This window comes from Drosophila arizonae, chromosome 5 (genome assembly GCF_054131065.1).
Source record: "Drosophila arizonae isolate 15081-1271.41 chromosome 5, UAZ_ARI_1.0, whole genome shotgun sequence".
NCBI classification, from domain to species: Eukaryota; Metazoa; Arthropoda; class Insecta; order Diptera; family Drosophilidae; genus Drosophila; species Drosophila arizonae.
In genome coordinates, this window is record NC_142925.1 from 14,684,459 (window position 1) to 14,710,301 (window position 25,843).

The 25,843-nt window shown below is 36.3% G+C and overlaps 3 protein-coding genes across 20 annotated transcripts in view; 2 read left to right on the forward strand and 1 right to left on the reverse strand.

The window, feature by feature from the left end:
- The first annotated feature begins 1,407 nt into the window (after positions 1–1,407).
- Positions 1,408–5,855, forward strand: dgo (ankyrin repeat domain containing protein 6 diego). Of its 10 annotated transcripts, XM_089470352.1 has the most exons (6): positions 1,431–1,542; positions 1,622–1,708; positions 1,784–1,947; positions 2,349–2,406; positions 2,477–2,863; positions 2,926–5,855. In XM_089470352.1, the coding sequence occupies exons 4-6, from the start codon at positions 2,359–2,361 to the stop codon at positions 5,446–5,448; spliced, it is 2,958 nt and encodes a 985-aa protein (XP_089326478.1). In that variant the 5' UTR covers positions 1,431–1,542; positions 1,622–1,708; positions 1,784–1,947; positions 2,349–2,358; the 3' UTR covers positions 5,449–5,855. The 10 variants fall into 10 exon arrangements, with proteins under 10 accessions (XP_089326486.1, XP_089326478.1, XP_089326477.1 ...); XM_089470351.1 differs by lacking the exon at positions 1,431–1,542 and having other exon boundaries at positions 1,579–1,708; XM_089470360.1 differs by lacking the exons at positions 1,622–1,708; positions 1,784–1,947 and having other exon boundaries at positions 1,408–1,542.
- Positions 5,819–8,014, reverse strand: LOC108615507 (deubiquitinase DESI2). 2 transcript variants are annotated; one of them, XM_018010033.2, is made up of 5 exons: positions 7,714–8,014; positions 7,207–7,392; positions 6,834–7,142; positions 6,685–6,773; positions 5,819–6,616 (listed from the first exon to the last, which is right to left on the reverse strand). In XM_018010033.2, the coding sequence occupies exons 2-5, from the start codon at positions 7,336–7,338 to the stop codon at positions 6,535–6,537; spliced, it is 612 nt and encodes a 203-aa protein (XP_017865522.1). In that variant the 5' UTR covers positions 7,339–7,392; positions 7,714–8,014; the 3' UTR covers positions 5,819–6,534. The 2 variants fall into 2 exon arrangements, with proteins under 2 accessions (XP_017865522.1, XP_017865521.1); XM_018010032.2 differs by having other exon boundaries at positions 7,207–7,371; positions 7,714–8,009.
- A 634-nt stretch (positions 8,015–8,648) lies between these two features.
- LOC108615484 (guanine nucleotide exchange factor DBS) overlaps positions 8,649–25,843 on the forward strand; it is a 53,907-nt gene continuing 36,712 nt past the window's right edge. For 4 of the 8 annotated variants that reach the window (XR_016270318.1, XM_089470344.1, XM_089470346.1 and 1 more), the window contains exons 1-9: positions 8,649–9,192; positions 16,699–17,242; positions 17,304–17,394; positions 17,454–17,687; positions 17,757–17,906; positions 17,967–18,079; positions 20,649–20,871; positions 20,944–21,252; positions 21,329–21,538. Coding sequence is in view for 7 of the 8 variants with exons in the window: in XM_089470344.1 (XP_089326470.1) it covers positions 8,973–9,192; positions 16,699–17,242; positions 17,304–17,394; positions 17,454–17,687; positions 17,757–17,906; positions 17,967–18,079; positions 20,649–20,871; positions 20,944–21,252; positions 21,329–21,538 (2,094 nt within the window). In the remaining variant the exon portion in view is untranslated. Of the gene's footprint in view, positions 9,193–10,737; positions 11,164–13,728; positions 14,048–16,698; positions 17,243–17,303; positions 17,395–17,453; positions 17,688–17,756; positions 17,907–17,966; positions 18,080–20,648; positions 20,872–20,943; positions 21,253–21,328; positions 21,539–25,843 lie in introns of those variants that run through there. The other 4 variants (XM_018009989.2, XM_089470348.1, XM_089470349.1 and 1 more) reach the window with 4 other exon arrangements.

Consider the following 25,843-nt stretch of genomic DNA (forward strand, 5'->3'; position numbering starts at 1 on the left):
GACCAAAGAACACATAGATGAGACATGTAGAACAAACTTTTTCACCACCGAAAAAATGTGCATTAGGGACTACTCACCTTCGTAGTTGCTCGGCTCCGTCTCTTACGGCTCGAGCAGTGAAAATACAAGACTACAAAGTCAGTTCGTTGCGAGCGCTGAAACGAAATGGTCCCATTCTTATATGAAGCAATGCTATGCGCTATTTGTCCTACTCTCTCTCTCTCACTCTATCTCTCTCTTTAGTCTCTCAAATCACTGAACTCAGCAGCGCACAAAAATTGAATGTTGTTCGCGGCGATCCCAGCTCTTTCCTCTTGAGTGAAGGGTATACCGAAATCATAAAAGCATTTGTCACGCTCATGCAAACAAAATGTAAGCGTTTCGATGGTTATTCGTGGCAAGGGTATGAAAGCGTTGATACGCATAAAGAATATGATTTCGCGTCGGGCAAGTACACATTTTTAACCGAAAAAATTATCGTAACTTTATTAAATGCTTTGCAATATATGAAATACACATGTCATATTATACTCAAGCTTTACTCATTATTGTCAAAAATTTCTAATTAAGTCATAATGGCCCATTTGATAGTCACCCTACGATTCAAATCATAAAAAATTTACAAACTACTAAATCCAGAGACAATTAGCTTGCCATCCCATACAAGCATACACATACACAAATGTATGTACATATGCATGTGCTCACTTCACAAGGCAGACCAACGGTAAATTTTGGGCTTTATAATTTGCACAGCCTGTTCTGCACAGAAAGAATACATTTTCGCGACGAGCATGCACACATTCACATCCTTACTACGTGTATGTGCTTTTGTGTGCGTGCGTCGCGAAACTCAATTCTTTCTCAGTATTTTCGTCTATTATCAGCCCAAAATTTGTCTGCCTTGTGAAGTGAGCACATGCATATGTACATACATTTGTGTATGTGTATGCTTGTATGGGATGGCAAGCTAATTGTCTCTGGATTTAGTAGTTTGTAAATTTTTTATGATTTGAATCGTAGGGTGACTATCAAATGGGCCATTATGACTTAATTAGAAATTTTTGACAATAATGAGTAAAGCTTGAGTATAATATGACATGTGTATTTCATATATTGCAAAGCATTTAATAAAGTTACGATAATTTTTTCGGTTAAAAATGTGTACTTGCCCGACGCGAAATCATATTCTTTATGCGTATCAACGCTTTCATACCCTTGCCACGAATAACCATCGAAACGCTTACATTTTGTTTGCATGAGCGTGACAAATGCTTTTATGATTTCGGTATACCCTTCACTCAAGAGGAAAGAGCTGGGATCGCCGCGAACAACATTCAATTTTTGTGCGCTGCTGAGTTCAGTGATTTGAGAGACCAAAGAGAGAGATAGAGTGAGAGAGAGAGAGTAGGACAAATAGCGCATAGCATTGCTTCATATAAGAATGGGACCATTTCGTTTCAGCGCTCGCAACGAACTGACTTTGTAGTCTTGTATTTTCACTGCTCGAGCCGTAAGAGACGGAGCCGAGCAACTACGAAGGTGAGTAGTCCCTAATGCACATTTTTTCGGTGGTGAAAAAGTTTGTTCTACATGTCTCATCTATGTGTTCTTTGGTCAGTGATAAAGCTTACAAATATTTGTAATGTCTCATTATAACTGATTTCGATAACATAAAATACTGATGATCTCTCGATTATTTTAACTGGTAGGTGGCAACCATATACAAAACCTGTTGCCAATTTTGTAATTCGCCTCAATTTTCTCTTCTATTTTCCTTTAGGCCTGGCTTAAAGCCAAATTAACTCTGGGCGTGCACAAAATGTTTCTTTTTGCCAATTGTTAATTAAAGTTTGTCATTTTCAATTAAATAAAAGAATATAAGCTCCGGAAGTAACGTGTAAATTTTAACGGATCAAAATCAAACATCGAATAAAGCTGTAAATTGTAAGAATGTGTGTTAATTCGCTCCAAAGCGGTCAACCTCAATTAGCAAAATATTGTTGTACGTTTATATGTGCATATGTGACAATAATTAAAAAGAAATGTAATTTAATCATATATAAATACCAAATAAAAGTGATCTTATTAGAGAAATTGTTGAGAAAAGCTTGAAATATGTATGTAAATTTGTGCGTACGATGGCATGCTGTGTGTGTGTATGAGTGGGTACGTGCGTGCATGAGCGTTTGTATGTAATTCAGTACACGAACAGCGTAATGAGTTTCTACTACGCACTACATACATACATATGTACGTATGTTCAGATATACGCGAACTTGTAATAAAACTTGGTTAATTGACTTTTGACAATTGAAACGTCTTTTTATATTTGGGTTTGTCTTCAGACAATGCAGCATGGATCACAATTTGAAGCAGGAAGCATTGCCGAATGCCATTTCCGGGGTAAGTTCGAAAAGAAATCGTATCGGTGCTTGATATAAATGTGTATTGTTGTTTAAATTACATATTTTAGCATGACTCCAGAAACTGGACGGCATTGCACGAAGCCGTTGCGGCAGGCGATGACAGACGAGTGCAAATCCTGCTGTCGAGCAATGCGGATCGCCTGGCCAGGGAATCGAGTCAGGGCAACACGCCATTGCACGAGGCGGCCAGTCGAGGACTCAGCCGTTGCGTCAAATTGCTCTGTGCCCCGCCGACCACCAAGACGCAGCACAAGGAACAGAAGAGCCGGCTGAAGACGAGGGTAGCAAACACGATCGAAGCTCTGCACAACAGCACGCTGAGCATGATTAACAATGAGGGCCTGACGGCGCTTCACTTGGCTGCTCAAAAGGGTCACAATCAGAGCTCTAGAGAACTACTGATGGCTGGAGCAGATCCCGATGTGCAGAACAAGGTGCGTCCTATTATCCTTATTAAATGAATTATTTATTAAATGGCTTTCACCCTTTTCTATAGTACGGCGATACTGCTCTGCATACAGCCTGTCGCTATGGCCATGCAGGCGTCACTCGGATTCTCCTTTCGGCCTTGTGTGATCCCAATAAGACGAACCTGAACGGGGACACTGCACTGCACATCACCTGCGCCATGGGTCGGCGAAAGCTAACGCGGATTCTGCTGGAGGCAGACGCTCGTTTGAATGTGAAAAATGCTCAGGGCGATACGCCTCAAAGTATTGCGATCAGAAAGAATTATCGGGAAATCAATGAGATTCTAAGCACTCCAAAGCGTATACGTAATCGTCGAGAGAAGCCAAAAGATCATGACAAGTCGGCGCCTGCTCAGGACAAGGACAAAGATAGTGTGGATAAGGCAATCAATTGGTCGCCCTATGGCTGTCACTATTTTCCTGATCCACGCTCATTTCCATCGCCCAAACTGGAAACCTTACCCAAAGAGCCGCTAAAGCAAGGCGAACAGTATTTCCTTGACCTCGCCGGGAACATACACAAGGGCCCAGTCAGCGTGGGCAACACATGCTATTGTGGTCCCTTCTTCCGGCATATTGAGAATAAACTGAACTGTAATCGGAAGAGCTTGAAGAAGTATGTGCACAAAACAAAGGAGCGGCTGGGCCACAAGGTTCAAGCGTTGGCAATCAAGACGAACGATCAAATCGAGCAGCTGACTCGAACAATGATCGAGGATCGCATTCGCTGTGAGAGCAAGCGTCTTTATCTCAATGAATACCTGCGCCGCGGAGAGCCATTTCGCTCCACCTACGACAATCAAACCAAAACTCAAAGGGTCGAACGCACATTGTCTCGATGTCGCAGCTTGGACTTGCTTGAGAGTAATTTCGAGAGCGGCAAAATGTCGAACTCGAAAAGCGTTGACATTCTGGAGAACGAAAATCAAACGGTTGTCGACATCGTATACCATTCGCAGTCGCAGGAGGCGCAGGCTGAGAGCGACTCAAATGAGGATACCCAATCGAATTCGAGTATGGGAGTAACAGAGAACCGAAATGATGTGATGAGTGCAGCTGCTCTATCGACAGCTGAGGAGGAGCTGAAGCAAACGAAATTGAATGAACTGAAGCAGGACTTTCTTAAGGTATCGGAGCGACTTGGAGATTTGCTAGAGAAGACCACTCTCATCATGGAGCGAGACAACGAGCAGGAGAATAAACGGCAGCTCTGCTCCCTGTCGCCAGAGCAAAGTAATCCATCCATGTACACTCCAGAGAATCCCTGCCACCTGCTGGACAATAAGGAGAACGCTAATAGTCCCAGCTACGATGAGTATACAAATGTACAAAGACGCTATCCCAACTCAAGCGAAACGTCAAACCCGTCTCAGAACTCAAACAGTTGGGAGTTCGAAACGACTCCGCCGGACGCCCAGAGGTATTACCATTGCATTGGTCGCGGTGAAAATATGTTGAACACAGTGATCAAAGCACTTCGGAAAGATGCCACCTTTGCGGATCACAACAAGGACGACGTAACCTTCAATCAGAATGATAGAGATAGAGTCTGCGGCGATAAGTTGTTGTACAAGGAGCAAGTTCAAAGCACACCATCTCCATCGCCATCGGCGTCGTGCAGCACAGATGCCGTGTTTCATGCGCAACCGTCCCACCCAAGATCCATGCAAAAATCCATATCGAATCTCATGAAGAGGCAAGCGCTTTGCTTGGAGGACAACTACTCTGTCAATGCAAATCTCTATAACTCCAATGGCTTGAGTATTGCCCAAGCAAACATCCCACACCACGCAGCTGGCGGCGTACATATGAGACAAAACTCCAATGAAGCTGCTGGTAAGGTTGAGATTAGGAACAGCGAAATAAAATACCTAAAGAAATCGAATACAGGCCAAGTGAAGGACATGGTGGCCCAGCTGCAGGGCAGGATTGATTCCAACATGCAGTACGACAATGATGTTGGCTTGAGCTACGACTTGCCGCACTCACAAATGGTGGCGCCTCAGTTGAGCAATAATCTCCATAGCATATCTAATCCTGAAAACGCTGGTCAATTGCCCTTGCCGAATGCTTCGTCTCTGTATGCGGCGCACGCGAGAAAACCCCAATATGCGCCATACGGTGCAGCTGAGAGGCACATACCCAAAGATGCTTACTTTCATGATCTTCCCAATCGATCAAGAAATCTGCAAAGAGCACAAAACGTTTACTCTGGAGATTTGGGCAGCGTCAGGCTGCCAGTTGGCTATGCGGGACCGCAAGAGTTCCGCTCACCCAGTGCCCAATGCCAATCCCAATCCCTCCATCTGCAGCCACATGATCATGAACCCTTGCACGGGGATTACATTAGCCGAGCACCAGCTCTGGCTGACACCAATCAGCTGCAATATCCCCACGGGAATCTGGCACCAGGCGTCAACTCAATACGATCCCAGGCTATGATCTTTCGAAGTCAACTCCCGCACAATGCCCTAAGCAGCGATGTCGATATCGATGTGGATGAAATCGCATCTGTGGGCTTATACAATAACGTTTCCAGCTTGGTTTGAAACACATGGAGCAAGTTAATAATTAATGTAAATAATATAATTGTGCAGATTTTGTAGCTACCATTTTGTAAATAGTTGTCACAATGTATTTATCATAATTATTATTTAGATGTATGTATTTATATATTTATGTTATCCTGTTAGTTTGTTGCACTCAGCCAGATGTTTGGCAGAGCAAATTCTGGACGCGGCAACGTTTAACAGTAATAATATTTTTGTTTAGAATTCGCAGCATTTGTTTTTGGCACTATTTGTTGTCTGAAAATATATGTATATGTGCATGTATGTGTGTATGCATGTACTTATTTCGTAGGTTTTCTTTTTGTATCTTCACTTAGGCGTATCAACTATGAATAACTACGTATTAGAGTTATTATTGAATTAAAATATATTTTCTTTAAAAAATTTTTAATATAATAGTATTAATGTATGTGTAAATATCAGAATGTCAAGTACATATTTATTGATAACAGATCGTTTTGGTGTTTTGATAGACATGCGGCTTTCGACATTGTAATCATAAAAATCAATTTTCAAATAATAAAATATGTATACAAATTAACTAATGATGACAACTTTGATATCATTTAACTACATATAATTTGCTGGCTTTGCTTGTTAATTATGTTTTTTTTTTTTTTGTTTTGTTTGTTTAGCAATTTCTTAAAAATGGTTTCTCGATGTTTGATCATTAATTCAAAATTCTATAAATGATGTTGCAGCTGTGGGCTGTGTGTATGGGCACGGCTGCTGCTGCCTTCTGATAACGTACACTTATCGGCCACTTAATAATATCTTAATTCTGAATAGTCGAATTACATGTTACAAGTTAGCCAATAATTTATTCGCTTTCCATGTAGCCTAATATAAAACTATTAACATTATTTATGATTTTGCATTCTATTTGAAAATGTTTTTGCTTTCATTTTTTCTTTCTTTCTTGGCTTTAATGAAATGAGTGTCGATAACCCGGCTCTTCTCAATTTAACTTAACAATATTGTTGGTCTTCCGACAGCAGGGATGAGTTGTTATGCTCGCTTGGGACTTTGTAAGTTTTATGAATATATTTTAGATCAGGTAATGTCTCAAAGGGGACTATTGTCCGAGTCTTCGCGCTCTTGGATTGTTGTTATGCTTTGCTGCAAGGCATTCGGCGTAAGCCACTCTCTGAAATAGACGAAAAGCCCAAATTACATTTATTTAAGTCTAATCTAATCGAATTTTAAGATACTCACTTTGGTAGGCATCTTTGTAAAAATGGCACACAGGAGCTGAAATGTGCTAGACGGTTCACCCAGCTGGGTATCTCTTGGCCGCAAAGTATCTGAGGAAACAAATTACAATGGGTATTCGATTCGATTAAAGTCACGACTGTGTGCCAAACCTGTGTCAAGTTGCCCGAAAAGTGATTACAATTATTGTTCATAAGATGATAACGATCTCCGCGAAATTGATTGCCCAATTCCTCAACAAGTCGACGCACTTCCTCGTATGTAAAGTCGGTACAGCCAATTTGAATGCTCTGTCGGAACTGGAATTGTTCGCCCAATTCGTCGTGGTCACGCGGTGTGATTTCGAAGACACCAGTAAAAGGAAACGGATGGCCTCCGTATGCAAACTCAGTGCCAAATGCTTCTACGCCGGAATGAAATACGCCAAGACCAATTGATGTGGTATATTCATTAATCCAGTACTGCGAACACAAACAAAATTAATCAAATTAATTAACCATATTTAGCAATCATAAATCCACTTACCATGTCATATACGTTAAGAATAACAGGTTCTCTTGTGCCCATATTGGATGGCAAGAGCTCCTCATTACCATCTTTTGGTACACTTAGGCAGCTCGGAAACGACAGGTTGCACGGCAGCCCGTTGGAGAACATTGATTAAATGCGTTGTTGGTTTTGCTTTCTACACTACAATCAAGAAATAAAGATCTACGAAATGAGTCAATAAATTGTGACAAAGTATCTGAGTGAATCAATGTGGCTTAGTATTGCAGTTTTGACTGGAACTCAAATGCATTTGCACTGATACACACATTTGTATTTAATTACGATTGTTTATATTTACATATATATGCACAAAAGTACACTTTTCTATGCACATATGTTCAATTGCATACATACATATGTATACATGATATATATACTGAATCAGTTCCATTCTCATGCATACACATACTCACACCCACACACACACACACATACACACATTCATCTTTTTGTGTTACAAATGTGTCATACCAAACAACTTACACGAAGTACAGGACGCTAATATCCCATAATCCAGTGGAAGTTACAAATTTGTAATTGACCAATGTTAAGAACTTTGCATTTATTGTTTTTATTTACTTCTGTGCCTGGCTTAAGTTCATACACAAAATTTTTGTTGTTTATGGATTGATTGTGTAGAGTTGTGTCGGCCCAGTTTAGTACCGTTCACTGAACTACTTTTATCGAACCACTGGACTCATGCAATCGATTGCATAATTTGAACAAATATCGAGCTTATTTTCATGTCAAAATCAGTTATTTTTAGCTTTTTCATAAATGTTAAAATTTATGATTTGATATGTTAAAGTTTAATTGTTGACATTATTATAAAATGAGTTATAATATTAAAAATGTTCTATTTTGAATAAGTCACATACACAGACATCGTTATTTTGTGAAACTAAATAAATAAATTTAGTTTAATTTATTATTATAACATTTACCAAGTAATCAAATACAATTTAAATTTAATTCTTCATTTACAAATTAAAACCAAGTAGAATTTTTAATATTTGTATATATATAATAAAATTAAGGTTCTGTTGGCTAAGGACGATCCTTCAGTGGATAAAAATCGAGGAACTACACTCCTTTGGAATCTAAAATAAACAAACATTATTATAAGGCAGACGAACAGCTGTTGTCAGTCAGAAGACATATAGACAACTATGTATATATATTTAGTGATACGCATTAACCTGTAACTGTTTCGCATTTCTGCGCATGTCAAAGATTTGATTTGATTCAAACAAACAACACGTGCTTAGTGCAGAAGCTTTTGGCGTCAATGAGAGGATAGAAAAAGTAACAAATATTGCCGGCTCTCCCAATCGTCGTTGGGTCTCTCATTCACTATCTATGGACTGAGTGTTTGAGCACACACACACACACATCCTTGCTCAATATCTGGCGGTGGCCTATTCCGTGACTCTCAGTCTTGGTTGAGCGATGCGGAAGAACGGTTAAGGTTGAGTCATCCAAGAGGACCTTCAAAAAAAAAAAAAAAAAAAAAAGTGCAGCAAATATTAGTGTAGAGATAAAAAAGAAAAGAAAAATATAAAAAAATAGATAACAACAACATTAATGTAGTATATAAAAATTATAATTAATAAATTACTATAAATACATACATATGTATATGTGTATAAAGATATTGAAATAATTTTTGTTAAAGTGCATCAATTAAACACTTTAAAGATAAATTGTGAACCTTTCGTGCGGCCAACAATGTAAGAGTGAAAATGGAAAATTCGCCGTCCAGTTCCATAGAGAAGCAAATCGATCATTTTCTGGAGCATTTCAAACGCAGTGCATCCAAGGCCATCGACACGGAGTGGGGCAGCGGCTCAGATATCAACAATGGACCGTCTAGCAGCAGCCCGCAAAGGCAGCCCCCACTGCAGCGCCTGCTGCAGCGCACCAAGAGCAGATCCAGCTGCCTAGACGTCTCAGAGCTGTCGGGTAGGTATTCCGAAAGGTTTTCCCTAGACTGAGCTGGGCGAAATTTAGTTCTAGTTCGAATCATCATTATTTATTCGTGCCAACTCAAGGCTGCGTCTACCGCCCTTACTCCGCCCATCGACCCCATACATATTTATTGATTTTCCGTATTAATCGCCGCAGTAGCATTTCGTGCGCCTTTAATGTCACGGCCCAAACAGCGATTCCGGATAAACTTGATTTGTTTGTGTGAATGCTTTGAGTTGAATTGATAACGACTTTTTATGGTCAAGTAGGAGGGAGATTTGTATCACCTTGAAGGTGAAATTTTTAATATCAATTGGAGAAATATTGTAAATTGAGAAGATATTTGGAATGTATTTGTAAATATTTTAAATCTAATACTTCGCAATAGATAGTGAAAACATAATTCTGGAGGATGTATTAAGAAAATATTACAGTTGTAAACATATCTTGGGCACGCCCATACGCCACATACATGTATGTTCATTATATGTTAGCTGTGCCAAGAAATTGAATACCTTTTTGTTTGCAGAGACTGATTGGTTCTACGTCGCGTCGTCGGCATATTGCATATTCTTCTCATTTAGCTGCACTTAAATGGCCGCTCTTATGAAATGCACACGTACATACCTACATACATACGTGTTAAGTGTTTGTATGTATGTACATTGTACAGCTACCTAACTATGTGCTTAAATGCTTCCAAGTGTTACCCTCGTTTGCATTTGGTGCACCCGTTGCAAGTGGGTTTCAATTCTAATTTAGGGTAGACGACGCTTATTGCTAATCTCTAGTTCTGACGATTCTCATTTGCTTTTCTTGTTCTTTTCTACTGTTTTTGCCTGTTGCTTTATTTAAAGCCCACGCATTAATGTGACCTTGATTCTTAGTTGTGTTTTGTAAGAAAAGACTTAACAAAATGAATAGGTTAAATACTCAAAGAAATTACTTTGATTATATACACATTGATCTGGCGTACCATTTATAGTACTATATTAAATATATTCTAAATGTTAGGTTTGTATTTACTTTTGTTTGCTAGTATTTTTCCTTTTTCAAACTATGGCGTACTTTTCGAATATATCAATGCTAAAAAACTAAATGTTAATTTTTATCAGAAGGTATAATCATCAAATTAGGATTTCGTTGATTTATTTTAAGTTATGCAATTTGTTTAACATACAAAAATTAATGTTATTTTGAATCGTTATTTTTGAATTATGAATTTTGAGTTCTGCATGCGACAGCTGTTTTCTGTTCTGCTACTGATCTTGTTATCGATAATAATGTACATACAAATTGACAGTGGAACTAGTTAATTGCTGTTAAAATTTGAACACAACTCGATGTTTTTACTAAAAACATCCTTTAAATGAAAGAGCTTTTTATATAAAAAGTAAAGATTTCAAGTATTCGATTACATTAAAAAATAATAATGGTCTTTGATTTGTTTTCCATTAGTTAGCGGATCAAACATTTACTGCTCGCTGTTAAATAACAGCTCAGCTGATGTTAATGCAAATTTTTCTGTTATGTTATTTATATTAGTTCAGCTCTTCTTCTTTCGTGTAAAATATATACCCGGTGCATAGTTGAAATATACAAATAATGTTTTTTATCCGCCGAGATACGTGTGTAAGCGTCAGTTTTCAGATGATTTGTGTTGCGCGTGTGTTACCTAATCTCGCAAATGCATAATATATAATTAGATATACATATCAGCATCATATGTGAATTTATGTATAAATATTTACGTACATACATACATACATTTATCTTATGTGTATATGTATCCAGCAGACAGTTTTGTGAATCGGTGATTGGTTCTGCGTACAATGGATATTATGCGTAAATATTCTACCAATTTAGTTTATAGCTATTCATGAGTTTATATAGACCACTTAAATTTGATCAAAGTGCACAAACGACCTTTCAATAGAAATCATGCATAATATTATGTGCACATATGTAAGTACTATTGCCAGATAAAGTATCAAGTAGTATATAGGGGCATTGTAACTTCCTAACCGCCCTCATTGCCAAACAGATATGCTAATTATCAAGAGACAGTCGAAAAGGCAGATAACAAAAGTTGAATATTTGATAAGTTTACAGCAAAATGGTTACCTTTCATTGTTATTTACATCGAACCCAAAAGGTTTACTCATCATTTATAATGGTTTTTGTCTTGAGCACGTAGTATTCGCTTTACCTATCACCTATTGGGGATCAATGCCCAATGCAGACACTGTCATAATGGATCGGGCAATTGCAAATTACTCATATATATAATTACTTATATATATGTATAGATATTGCAAAATATTTGATGACGTTTATACTCATATATTTGTCACGAATATTTTTATTGTCATTTGATCAATACTCAATTAACAATTTCTCAATATACAGCTTTATAATTAGCTTTTTGTATACATCATGTATATTATAGTATAGTATATGAGTAGCGAGTGTTTTAAATCTGTATTTAAACTGTTATTATACAAGCACTAGTCATATAGTATTTTTTTTAGATAGGTCAAGTCGCTGATCTTTAAATGTGAATGCCTATCAAAATACGTGTGCACATACTATATGATAGACAACATCAAGTCTAAAGATTAAGCTCTAACTTATAGAGTTTAATGTAGTGAGGGTATACCCTAGTATTAAAACCCTTATAGATAATTTGTTAAACAAACTCAAGTAAACAGCTAGTCTATATATACATATATATACATATAAATATGATATACATTTATGACTAAGATGTTTTATATTATTCACTTCTGTGAGTTCATATATTATTTACTATCAAAGACTTCATAATTCTTAGCCTTTTAGACTTTAGTAAATACATTTTGATTGATATTTATAGGTATTACGAGTAGTATTTGTGTAGTATAACGAATTATATACATATATACTAAAAGCAGGCTATGAAAGCTGAAAGCTCTTAAATTTTTCTTCTTCATTCTTCTAAAAAAAAAAAAAAAAAAACAGTTATTGTTGCCAAAACTCAATTTTTGTGTTTCATAATCTAAATATCATAATAATCATATTTTGTCCAGCAGAATTGACCTAGTTAATCATGCCAAAAAAGCTTTCATACAAAGTATTTGATCCCTCAAAAATAAGTAAATTAAATGGGTAATACAAATTCATGCTAGTCATCTAAACTTATTTTATTATTATAAATTCTAAATAATAATATACAAATTTCATACAGCATTTTCTTCTCATATGGAATCATGTACAAGGCTCCTGTGTTTTTTTTTATTTTCGTTTATAAATAAATATATACAACTTTAAATCTAATTGCGTCTCCGTTTTCACGTAAACGTATATACATGCATAGATATTTATGTATGTATATAGCAATGTTTTTTTTCTTCAAATGCCAAAAATAAAATCAGCGAAAATTGCACGGAAAAATCGTCAAAGACAAAAAGTTTTGCTAATTCGAGTTGAATATATTGATGAATCAAGTCGCGGTAAAAGTAAAAGTTCAGCTAAGTGAAACGACCCGAAAATATTAATTTGAAATCATTGCTTAAACATGCATGCGAAAGTTTTTCACCAAAGCATCTGAGGTAGTATGTCTATGGGTGTTATAAGGAAAGAGTACTTTTATTAAAGAAAATAGAAGAGAAAATGGCAAGCAAATCTAAATGAAATTGATATAACAGTGTATACCCTATGTCTGTAATAATATTATAATAAATTATCATTTTTATATATCATAATCGGGAAGTACACCCAGTTCTCCAATAATGCTGCCCAACTTAGTGCTCTGTGTTTTATCAGAAACTAGAAATGAATATGGCAAGCAGCTGCAGCTGAAATTCTTATGATGATATAATAGCTTCTACCAACTGTTTATAATAATATCAGAATATATTGTTATTATTATTATTATTGATATATATTATAATTGGGAAGTACACCCAGCATTTCAATAGCGCGGCGGAACTAAGTACTCTGTGTATTACATTACGGTCTTATCAGCTATGGCATTGAAGGCAGATGTTGTACGCTTTAGAGACGAGCGAAACACGCATAGAACTTTTCATATAGCTTTATCTGTTTGCGCATGTGTGTGTGTGTCTGTGTGTATGTGTGATGTTGTTGAGTGCTACAATGAGCTGGCTCGTTTTCGCGCTGCTCCAATTAGATGTTTGACGATGCCAAACGATGTGCCGCAGCCAGCACTCGAAATGCAGCTGAGTTCGGATCGGATTGGAGTGCAGAAGAAAGCATATGAGAGAAAAGACCGGCAAGCAGCGCATCGATGCTCTTTAGAAATGTATAAATTCTGGGTATCGGAGCAATCACCTGCGGCTTTTCTCTGCACTCATCTTGCGTGAGTGTGTTTATATTTCTCTTACGCAAGCTCTCTCTCCTCTCCAGCTCTCGCTCTCTGTCGCTCCGCTTGGGCAGCAGCTGACGATGATGACGAGGCCAACAGAGTGCTGCTGCTTCCTCTACCACAGAGTCTCATTGAATAGCGCAGTGGCAATACCATATCATATAGCATACGCTACGTTTCAGTTACTATAATTCTATTTTCTTTTCATTGTGGAATCGCGAGACGATTGTGTGAGTCTCGCAGTGCCCCTTGCCTCGCCTTGCCGTGCTAAACATACATACATATGTGCTTGGGGCTTAAAGCCGACATTTATTCGTCATTTCTATATACTCAGCTGTGTTGTGCAATTGCCAATTGGCAAAAAATCAGAAAGAACAACATGTGGAGTGCCCTAATCAGTGTGCGCACGTATGCGTAATTATCTACGGTCCACAACTACCACTACTACCACAATGGGCAACCTGCAAACCTTAGCAGATTATGGTGTGTATATGAAGCGGATGCGTAACTATTGTGAATCACATCTCGGCTCGTTCTTTATTAGCTGAAATGCTTTTTAATTAAAGTAAAAATGAACTATCAAATTCGAGTGAGATTATAAACCAGACTTTATATGGTCCAGCTCACATGCCTCTTTATACTCCCTCATGTGGTGGTGAAAGGAGTATATTGGTTGGACTGGGACTTGAAATTGAGCATACTACAGAGACATGTGTACATCTGCTGCAAACTGTGATATTCAAGCTTATGTTGCAACGCTCCAGAAGGCGCGCAAACATGCTGAAGTACTACGAGGGTAGTCAGAAAAGTTAACAAATTTAACGTAAAGATAAAGAAAGATTGAAACTTGCAAGCAAAAGTGAATATTATTATAAAAGAAAAAACTAATATTTACTATACATTTATTAATTATTAATTGGATAACAAAATAAAAACTGTAACTAAATGAAAAGAATTTGGGATGGCTAGTATTCTAATTGCTAATTAAATTTAATATAAAAATTTTGTAGCATCTATTATAAAAATTATATTCATATTTTAATTAAAAGAAAATAATATTATTATTTTTTTTTTTTAAATATAAAAATATAATTTTATAATATGTTTTAAGAACTTGTCAGGTCACTCTCGTATATCTTCCTTGTAAACAAACTGTAGCTCCCGTAGTCAAAACGGTAAAATCGGTAAATTCAACCAGGGCTTTGAACTCTCTCAAGGGCCAAACGTTGGGGGCGTAGATTAGGCACTACCGCATCAAAGTGAGCTTTGAAGCTGGAGTTACTTAATTGAAAGTCTAGGCCTGCCTCAAAACTGGAATTTGGCCAGACTTTAAATAATTTTATTGTCAAATAAACTTCTTTATTAACATTCACACATTTTATGTACTTTGCTAAGATTTAATTTTTTTTTTGCTCCCCCATTGATTAAAAGGTGTTATAAGAATACCTTAGTAAAGTAGGAGCTACTACACTGGGCCTAACTCTCCATATATATGTAATATGCATATGTATATGTATATACGTCATAATATATACACACACGCACAGTCAAGCTGTGATACGATGCATGTTCACATGCAAGGTCGTCGTAAAATGCATTCTTGAATAAATTATATCTTTTTTGTCCCATTGGTATACAGTTTTCATGGCATTTAATAGCGCTTTGTCCCAGAACAGCATAGTTTTTACTGTGAAATGCATTTTTAATTGCGATTTTAGTTGAAGTGCAGAAAAGTGAAATTTGCTCACTGAATAATATGAATTACTTAGGTCTAAATCGGTTGGCCTTCAACTATAAGAAATATAAATATATATAATCCTAACATATGCTCTCTAGAATTTGCTGGAACAGATAGTAATACATGCCTAGCCACGCTACGCCTTCTAATTACTTTCGATAAAAACAAAACAGAATTTTAATAAAAATAAATAGAAATATAATAATTAATTTTCACCTGGTTATAAGCTCATTATCAGGAATACCAAGCGATAAACGCACGATATTTATCAAAGCACGCGCTCAAAAAAACCAAAAATAATAATAATTATAAGTGAGGAAAAGCAAACATTAAAATATGCGGAAGAAAGAGCTAAAAATGTGAGATTCGAGGAGAGGCAAGTGTTGCGATCAGCTGAAAATGGGTCAAAGCTAAAAAAGAAATGCTACATCCACAAACTCTCTCTCTCTATATATATAGACATACATATAGATATGATAAACACATACACATTCACACACGCATATGCCAACACTTACTATAATATATAGTATTGCATATGCAATGCACAATATGTAAACAATTGTTGTTGTAATTTTGAATGAATGAATGAAAATTGTTGTTTGTTTAGAACTTATTGATTGGGAAAGATTACAGACAAGAGAATCTGCTTTGCGGCTAAGCCTGATTACATTATATACCTATTGAAAATTGGGATTCCGGTTATAATGTTGTAGGTAATTTGTGTATAAAGGGCGAAAGAAGGCGTGGTTGTTACCATAAAATATATATGTATATTGCTGATGAACTGCAACAGCTGAGCTGATAGCAAATCGTCTTCCTCCTGCCCTAAATTCCAATAAAACTTATTTTCCGAGTTTTTTCTAGTTAGCGCCAATCTCTTGAAACTCTTGCCAGACTTATTTTTAGGCTACATTTACTTTGTTTTTAAATTAAAAATTATTCTAAAAAAATTTAAAATTCCTGTTGGAGTATTCAGACTTATAAATTATAAATAAAAACTCTCGATTATTGAGCCAAATACCGAAAAATTTCTATTTGCGTAGCTTTTATAAAATATTTATTAATGCTCAGAATATATCGAAGAATTTGATCGATTTTGAGTGAGCAAATGGAAAACCTGGAGATGTTAATAAAGTCTGCGAATCGTTCAGTCTTGCTTATGTAGATTTTGTTGGCCAGTGTAATATTCGTTGGCCTAGGAGAATGATGATAATTAATTTAGATGCTGTCAATCTGCCGAGTCAGTCTAACTGACGTCGATTTATCTCTGGTAGCCGTTGCCTTTAAAGCGATTTCATAATTTATAATGATATATAATAGAGCATATAATCATGCAATGTGATTTCTAATGCATCCAATAATATAAATTCTTTGATATTTCTATTCCTAATAGATAATGATGTGGAGAGTGCACTGGCCGAGTCCCAGGCGATTGTGATGAGCGCATCGCAAACGCAGCAGCGGCAACAGCAGCTGATCAGCCAGCACATGATCGAGTCCCAGATATCGGTGAGCAGTGGGGCATCCATACAGACGGCGATATTCCAGTCGCTCAGCAACTCGCCGGCGCACACGAATCGCAGCTCAGGACTGCTGCAGCACACCACGTCGACGATCAGCAGCAACTCGACGAGCTCAGTCAATTCACAGGGCGTGGCCTATGCCGCTGAGGCGATCGGTGCGCATAAGCCCGCCGAGCAGATCAACTCGCTACTGGAGCACATCAGTCCGGCTCAAGCGGCGGCGGCCATGAGTGGCGAGGGTGTGCTCAACATAGCCGATGTGGCGGATCTGCTGCATCCGCAGCACGCAGTGATCACCGGCGGTCGCTCCCAGGAGGGCTGTCCGCTGATCATCTTTCCGGACAACAACAATTTCAATTCGATCGAGGAAGCCGACTATCAGAAGCTCATTTTGTACCTCAGCTCAGTGCCATCGTGAGTAGATCAGAACTCTAAAAGAACTCAAGATATTTACGTTTTACTTTTACTCTTTCAGCCTACAGGATGCTGATCTGGGCTTCCATTTGATTATTGATCGACGCAAGGATCGCTGGACCTCAGTCAAGACAGCCTTGCAGCGCATATCGGTAAGAGAACTATAGTTCATTATTATGGCTTAATTATTAATGAATGCATAAATTTTCAGATCTATTTTCCCGGTATTATACATGTGGTCTATGTGCTGCGTCCGTCGGGACTCTTTCAGAAGGCCATCTCGGAGGTGAGCTCCAAATTTTCATCCAAAGACGAATATCGCTTTCGGCTAATTGTGTGCTCGACCCTGAGCGATCTGCATGAGTTTGTGGACCCAAGTCAATTGACACCCGATATGGGTGGCACTCTAATATATTCACATCACGAGTGGATACAGCAGAGGATTGTGAGTATTCAGGAAGTGAACTAAGCCCTATCATATTATTTATTAAACATTTTCTCTTGTGTATTCCAGTCACTGGAAAAGTTCTCAAGCCTGACGCATCAAGTCTCCGCCGAATTGGATGTCTTTATACAAGCCATACATGACACAGAGTTTCCCAACTCCGTGGAGGCAACCAAAAAGCTATTGGAGGATCAGGGCATCGACTATGCGCGTCTAAAGGTTGCCTTACCACCAATTTCCTTCTGTACTCAGCAGAACTAATATGAAATTCTCTTTCAGGATGAAATCCTGGCTGCTGCCAAGCATGGCGAAACGCTGCTGGATAAAATCAAATCGAACGAGGAGCTCAAGGAGTTCTCGGAGCGCACTGGCAATGTCAGCGCCATTGAGAGGTATTTATAGAGTTTGTAGAGTTGGTGTTCTTGAATTGCGCTGCTACATAGAGTAAACTCTGGAGTAATATTGCTCGAACTTCTTATTTAACTCTGTCCCTAATTCTCAATTTCGCGTTTCTCTATATATTTAACTTTAACTTTGACTTAACTAAAGTTGTAACGTCTTCAAGTTTTTACTAACTTTGATATCTATTCTATTTGGTTTTTATAGCTCTGCACTGGTTTTTGTATTAACATTTATTTTAAGAACAATATTTTTGAAGACAGTTTATACATTGATTTCATTTCTCTCTTGTGGACATATATATAAATATGTATGTATATATATATTAATATCTATATATGTATATTTATATATTTATGTATCATATTCATTCTGTCATTCATAATACTCCACAAATGTTGCTTAGCAGATCACATTTATTTAATGCCAAAATTAGTTTTTATTTAAAAGGGTTGTAGTTTATTAATTAGTTAACATATATTTAAAAATAATTACATAGATTATTTAATATTTTTTAAATATTATAGAGATAGTTTTTTAGTTGGAAGTCTTGCGCTTACAATATATATAATAATTAAAATAATATATCCAGGGTATAGATTAGAACTTTTATTGATTATACTCTAGAACATCTAGAACAACTTTAGAGACCTTAAGACTTTTATGAAAATTGGGCATGAATTGAATTTTTTGAATTGTTTAACGAAAAGCTTGTTTAAAGAAAAGCTTAGCCCCATGAAAGCCTCTGAAACTATGGGTCAACTCTTCTAGTGAATGTGACAAAAACAAAACTTGAAACTTGAGTTAGGGCAGCTACATGACAAAAGCTGAATGCTACAAGACTCAATGCCAAAGACTGAATAATATGAATTCATTGTTCATGAAATAGAAAACATATTCGTGGATCACAGAAATATAAATGCTATTAGTTTTGATCTTCTAGCGAATTTATGGCAGATGCTAAAAGCTCGGAGACGGCAGACAGAAGCTGACTGATATAACACTCGATGATGATAGTACATCTATGAAACTTATGGAAATATTAATCAGAATTTGCTCGCAAAATAAAAGGCATAGCCTTATGAATAATTAAGAAACTGTGTTCAACTCTTCTAGTGAATGTGATAAAAACAAAACTTGAAACTTGAGTTAAGGCAGCTTCATGACAAAAGCTGAATGCTACAAAACTTGGTGTAAGGTACATCAATGCCAAAAACTGAGTAATATGAAGCTTGTGGAAAAATTTATCCTCTTTGCTCACAAAATAGAAAATATAATCATATGATTCGCAGAAATATAAATGCTCTTAATTTAGGTTTCTAGCGAATTCATGGCAGAAGCTAAATGCAATAAGACTGCATGACAGAAGCTGACTGATATGACACTCGAAGGAGCTATATTTATTAAACTTTCAGATCTTGATTATAACATTGAAATGCATGCATCTGCCACAGCACAAGTGTCTAGAATTTGAAATACACCCTTTACAAATTTACGGATGAGGGGGTGGATTTAGGGGTGGAGGGGAATTATAATAAAAAGGATATAAAAAGGTTGTACTTCACTAAGTTTAAAGGTGAATGGTTTGAATAGCCTAATCTCTACATCAATTTCGATATATCAGATCTCTCTTAAATCTAAGTTCTATTTGTTGTTGACTTTATCCCAAAAATAATTATCATATATTTATATAAAAATAGTACGACATATATATAATTGTTATTATTACTTTAGAGGCTAGGCGATACTATTACTATAAATAATTTTAAAATATTTATATAAATATTAAAATATTATTTATATTATTACTACAGTTATAATTGAACAAATGAACCCTAGATAGTTCTCTTGATATACTTCTCTCCTTATCTTGCAATTCGAATAATTGATTTTGGTGTTAGAGCAGATATTTATTTAACCATAAGACTTACAATAATGGGGTATACTTGAAATTAAAAGCTGTTAAGTGCTGTTGTTACAAATTTCTCATTTCAAATATAGTTTTGCATGAAAATAAAAATAAATGTCAGCCCAAAGTTTCGCTTAATGTTAGCAAGAATTTTGTGCCAAAAATTCAATATTTATGCATGTCTAAATGTTTCTCATTTAAACGTCGATGTCCGTTAGTGTTTCATAAAGGGAAACCTTTGAGCCAATAATGTTAATGACTGTCACAGATAACACACACACACACACACACACGCACACACTTTTAAACGAATTCACTCAATTTGATCTCACATTGGTCCACTCGAACTTCACAATTCACAATTTCTTTCACTATGCACACGCAAAAAAAAAAAAAAATAAAATAAAATAAAAATGATGATAAATTTAACAGAAAAAAACTTTAATAACAAACATAAGACACGTTGCAATCTCTTTCATTGGAATCTCGCTCATCACACTCATTAAGTTGTTGCCGTCTTTTGTCTTTTGTCTTCTCCCCTGTTGCGCGCTCAATTTTCCATTTCAAATACTTTTGACTCAAATGAAAATAAAAATGTGCATAAAAAAATGAATTAAATCAAAAAATCAAAAAACAAAAATATCGATGTGCAGATCCAGTGCAGGGCAGCCAATACATCGTCAGCAAATTATTTATCACCAACAATATAAGTTTAAACAACCCCAACATTATGATGATTGTCGCGATTATCGTAGACTGCTGATCCAACTGGAGGAAACTGAGCGTCGCTTCGACGAGTTCTGGCGCACCCATCGTAACCGGCTGGAGCAATGCCTGCTGCTGCGCATGTTCGAGCAGGACTTCCGAGAGCTGCAGGTGAGTTGGGCTAAGGGCAAAGAAAGCCTCTCTAATGCATTCTCTTAACTAATTCCCGATCCTCCATGGCAGAGCATCTTTGATGGCCACCTCAAGACTGTGGCGGACATGACGGAGATTGGCGAGAGCGTGGAGCGCGTTGCAACGCTCGTGCAGGAGACGGAAGACTTCTGCAAACTAATCAAGGCGGATGTCGAGCGGGCCGAGGAGGCGATACAAGCGGGACAACAGCTGATTGGCTCACGCGGCGTCTACCCCTGGGAGATTGTCCAGCCCAAGTGCGATGAGCTGCAGCGCGTCTGCGACATCATCAACATGCGGCTGACCAAACGGCTTGAGATTCTGGCCAAGAACAGCGAACTAATGGAGAGAGTTGAAAAGGTGAGCAGACTGAGTTTATTACACTATGTGCATATTTAATAATCTCTCTCTCTCGCTCTCTCGCGCTCTCTTACAGGCTAATCAATGGTGTGCCAATGGCGTGGAGCTCCTGGCCTCGCAGCGCATCGAGAAGTGCTCCGTGTCGGCCGATCTAGCCGAGCAGAGCCTGCACGAAATACAGGCCTTCATAGCATCCGCTTCAGATTTCAAATTATCTAGTCCAAGTGAATTCAAGAAAATCTTTCTGGATAGCACGACACCGGAGACCAAAGCACTCGTATCTCAGGTGAGAATTATAATTGCTTTTAAATTATGTGACAAAATATAGATAAGATAGGTTTATTAGATATGAATATTAGTCAAATGAAATATTTAAAAATATTAATTAATTTTGTAAAAATTATTTAACATAAACTATGTATTTTAAATAATAATATGTATATACTATTATTTATTTTAAAAATTATTTCGATATACAAGAAAACTATCAAATAGATAAAATTCTTTCATAAATTTCCATAATTTTAATATTTTATTATTAATATATGTATACAAAATTATTGCCAAAAATTGTAAAAGGATTAAATTCGCAACGTTAATATTTTATTTATATTCAAATATTTTCTGTTATTATTATTATTATTATTATTAATATTATTATTTTTCTTACAATTGAATCGAATTTTTATATATTAAGAGAAGCATTGAGATTAATTTAAAGGTTTTTTTTTTATCTAACTGGCTATAATCAAAATTGTTTAGCAAGTCTACTAAATCACTTAATAAACAAAAGCAAAATTTCCGCATTAACCAACTTTTATATGTTTGCATATTCATTTATATATTTATATATTCATTAATACCTTGTTAACACCCATCAAATGTGTCACAATATTTAAAGTTTTTTTTATATAAATTTGTTTTCTTTCGAATGTTAACCGATCATGCTGTAATAGATTTGCCATATAAATCACATCTCTTACGTTGACTTAATAATTTGATATATATTAGCAGAGCAACGTGTAACGCCCATATACAGCGTTCTCCCTCTCCCTCTCTCTGTCTCTCTCTATCGCTGTTCACATTTGTGATTGTGATTGTGATATAATTCCAGAGACGGAGACTGGTTCTGCTATGTTCAGCTGTTAGCAGTTGCTTCTGCAGTTGGTGTCTGTGTGAGCGAGTACAGTTAGATAACAGCGCTTGCAATTGGAATGGGGCATTCTTCGATGTTGCAACAAACATAATGTGCATTTAATGCCACAAATGGTATCAATCAACCGGTTTTCTGTCCCCAGCCAAGGCGAGTCGTAGCCGAGGGCAATTGTGGACGCAGACAAAGTAAAGCATAAACATTTTCCAAGTAGGCGTTGCGGCATCTCTAAGAGAACTTTGACTGATTTCATAAATTTAAAGTATTTCAGAACTTAGACTTTGCAATCTTTTTCTAATGAAGGAAGCAGTTTAGTAATAGGGGCTTAAATTTACTTAATTTCAATTTTGCTTTAAGCAAAACGTATATTTAATTTAATATTTGTTTTCCGGTTGCTCCATCTTGTAAAATAGTAGTAATCGTAAGGTTGAAAAAAAAAAAAACATTAGTGATAAACTTAATGTCAATTCTTTTTGGTACTACTTTTTTACTATGATATATAAATATATATAGAATGTTCTAAATGCAAGATTTGAACTTAAACTTTATAAGTTAGGAGATTTATGACAGCTGGAAAGTTAACTCTTTCAGTTACTCTCAATTAGCCTCAAGATATATTAACTTTAATCATTTAATACATTTTGTATTCTAGCTTAATCTCTCAGACATGTTCCACCATACAAGCTAGCGATGCAACATAAACTTTAGCCTCAAACATGTTCGATCGTCAGAATCATAACATAACAGAATATGTTAATCAAGTATGCATGCATGAGTCCGAGTCTATTAACAGCAGTATGCATGCACATGCACATGTAAAGTCAATCTTATACTGACTGTAACAGATTTGAGTATAAGACACATCTTATACGCTAGCTGCGCCAAGGAAATATCAAATCAGAATTATAATTGATGCCTTGGCATGCGCTCCGGAGTCCCGACCCACAGTAACATAGTGACCCATTTTGCTGGAGTCCAGTTTTTATTTTTGGTTAGGCATTTATTCATTTAAAGCAATCTGCGAAAAGATGTCGCGGTACAAGCGCACGAAATGGGTCAAGCAAGACCCGTTTTGGCCAATGCTGCGGGAATATTCTTAAAGCATTTACGTTTTGCGCATTTGTGGCTGTGTCTGTGTTTAATGACTTTGGCACAGTTCAGAGTTCTGCGCTGGACCGCTTTCATTCCAGTCTCGCTGGAGTCACGTTTGACCAGTTGGCCAACTGGATATCCTTGTGGATTGCATGCTAGCTGGCCATCATACCGACAAAAAAGCTATCTTAACTATCTATAAACGTTAACTATTAAATCATGAGCGATGTGCTAACTGAAGAATTTCAGTTGCATCACAGCAATTGCGAATCTCTTTTATAGATTGATATGTCGAACGGGTATAAGTTCATGTTAGTATAAGTGTGGGCAAATTATCAGCATGATCTGTTGTTGGACAAACATCACTGCAGTGCACTGTTAAAAGACTCGAATTATCACTCCATCGTAAACAGACATTAATGGCCTCGGCTGCAAATTTATTTACATAATTTTACATTTACAGAGCACTGCTAAGTACTTCAATTAAAGGAAATGTTAAAGAATTTTTATACTTTGTCAACTTGCATAATATCATTTAAAGTCAACGGCAGTTAAACAGTTATATGCGAACTTTGATTTTAATTAAAATCTAAGCTTAAGAATTTAAAAGTTGTTTTCCCTGGCCAAAATAATTGTCAGTCAGTGCTGGCTCCACAGCCAGTAGAATTCAAGACTTCAGTTTATATATATGTATGTATGTGTGCTTGTTGAAGCCATCACTGGGCGTTAACATCGAGTGGGGTTACAATGTATGATTTTACATTTCTAATGCTTACATACACACATACATACTAATACTTAAATAGTATTTTGATTTCTTTAACAGTGTAATGCTACTGCACGCATGTTAGCATATGCGCCCCTGTTTAACATTTTAAGCCGACCCCTAAGCTCATTAAACATTATTATCAGCTGCAACCTTTTGCTCGCTGCAGGTTAGCGATAGATATGTTTAAGAGATAAGCACAGCTATTAGTTATAGTTGTACTCATACATGAGAATTTCCAATAAGAATGTTCTCGACATTCCTGTTAATGATGTCGTCTCTTCCACTCTCCCTATCGGCAGCATTGATCAAATGCTCAGGGTTGAACTGGAAGTCGTAGCAATGGAAAGTTTTCGTTTTTAGTCAAACTTTAGTTATGCAAATTGTTCCGCCTCACGCATTACATTGTTCTATAGTATAAAAGATTTTTAACACAATAACTTTACTTCACTTTATATAAAATGTTTACCCTTATTGTTCTCTAACCTTTGACTAAGACAATTCGATGGGCGGTGAGTCCAGTGCTTGAACTTGAGGCAGCTCAAAGAGTCAACTACCGCTTACTATGTCTCTCATATTATTCGCTTAATATAGCTAATTGTATATTTGAATGTATATTTTGATTATGTGATGCGCTACGGCAATCAAGCGAACCCATGCAGCTTCAAAAACTAATCGCAAATGCTTAATTAAGTTGACAGCTGCTGTGGGCCATCATCGAAATTTTCAATTTGACTTCGCCTCAGCTCACATATTCGTGCATCAAGGCGCTAATGGAGTTCGTTCACTGACGCCAAGAGCGTGGGCGCCGACTCCTGCAAAGGTCAATGGTGGCCAATGGAAGAACTGGTCGTGTGAGCAGGCAACAAAAATAGAAAAAACATTTGAATTTTTATAGAGTTGTCAAAGAGCATAAAGTAGGACTAAATCAAAATATTACTCAAATTATTTTAAGCAAAAAAAAAAAAAAAAAAAAAAATATATATATATATATATATATATATATATATATATATATATACATATTTGATTTTTATTTTTATTTTTTATATATTAAATTTATATAAAATTTGAGCAATATGTTTAGCTAATATTTTTTTTTTTTGTACTCAAATTCTTGCAAAAGCTTTAAATTTAAATTCTTTTATTAGTGAGGTGGGTTGAGTTATATACGTTTTGAATATATTTACAATTTAATATATTATATATCAATATTTTAATATTTTAAAATATATTAGCTATATTTAAAAAATTTTTTTTTAGTTTAGTTTAATTTTTAAAGATTTATCACATGCATATATAAATTTTTATATATGTCTAATATTTTATATTATTTAAAAGCAAATTGCTTAATAATTTTTAATTCAAATTCGTTTGTTACTAAAATTGTCTTAACTACAATAAATTTGATAAAATGAACAACAGATTTGGACGCGACAACCCTGAAAATCGTCATGCCTGAAAATCTTCATGTCCAGCCACAATTTATGCAAGCACAGGCCACATAAATAACATTTTGGTACATTACAAAATATTTTTGGTGTTGTTAGCGCATAGACAGCAGCAGCAGCAGCAGCATC

What these genes read in the sequence shown, in the direction of transcription:
- dgo (XM_089470360.1), top strand. Translation starts at nt 2,359, where the DNA reads ATGGATCACAATTTGAAGCAGGAAGCATTGCCGAATGCCATTTCCGGG. An exon ending in TGCCGAATGCCATTTCCGGG is followed by an intron (nt 2,407 to 2,476) that starts GTAAGTTCGAAA and finishes TACATATTTTAG; the next exon opens with CATGACTCCAGAAACTGGAC. An exon ending in ATCCCGATGTGCAGAACAAG is followed by an intron (nt 2,864 to 2,925) that starts GTGCGTCCTATT and finishes CCTTTTCTATAG; the next exon opens with TACGGCGATACTGCTCTGCA.
- LOC108615507 (XM_018010033.2), bottom strand. Translation starts at nt 7,338, where the DNA reads ATGTTCTCCAACGGGCTGCCGTGCAACCTGTCGTTTCCGAGCTGCCTA. An exon ending in TTTCGGGCAACTTGACACAG is followed by an intron (nt 6,774 to 6,833) that starts GTTTGGCACACA and finishes TTGTTTCCTCAG; the next exon opens with ATACTTTGCGGCCAAGAGAT. An exon ending in TTACAAAGATGCCTACCAAA is followed by an intron (nt 6,617 to 6,684) that starts GTGAGTATCTTA and finishes CGTCTATTTCAG; the next exon opens with AGAGTGGCTTACGCCGAATG.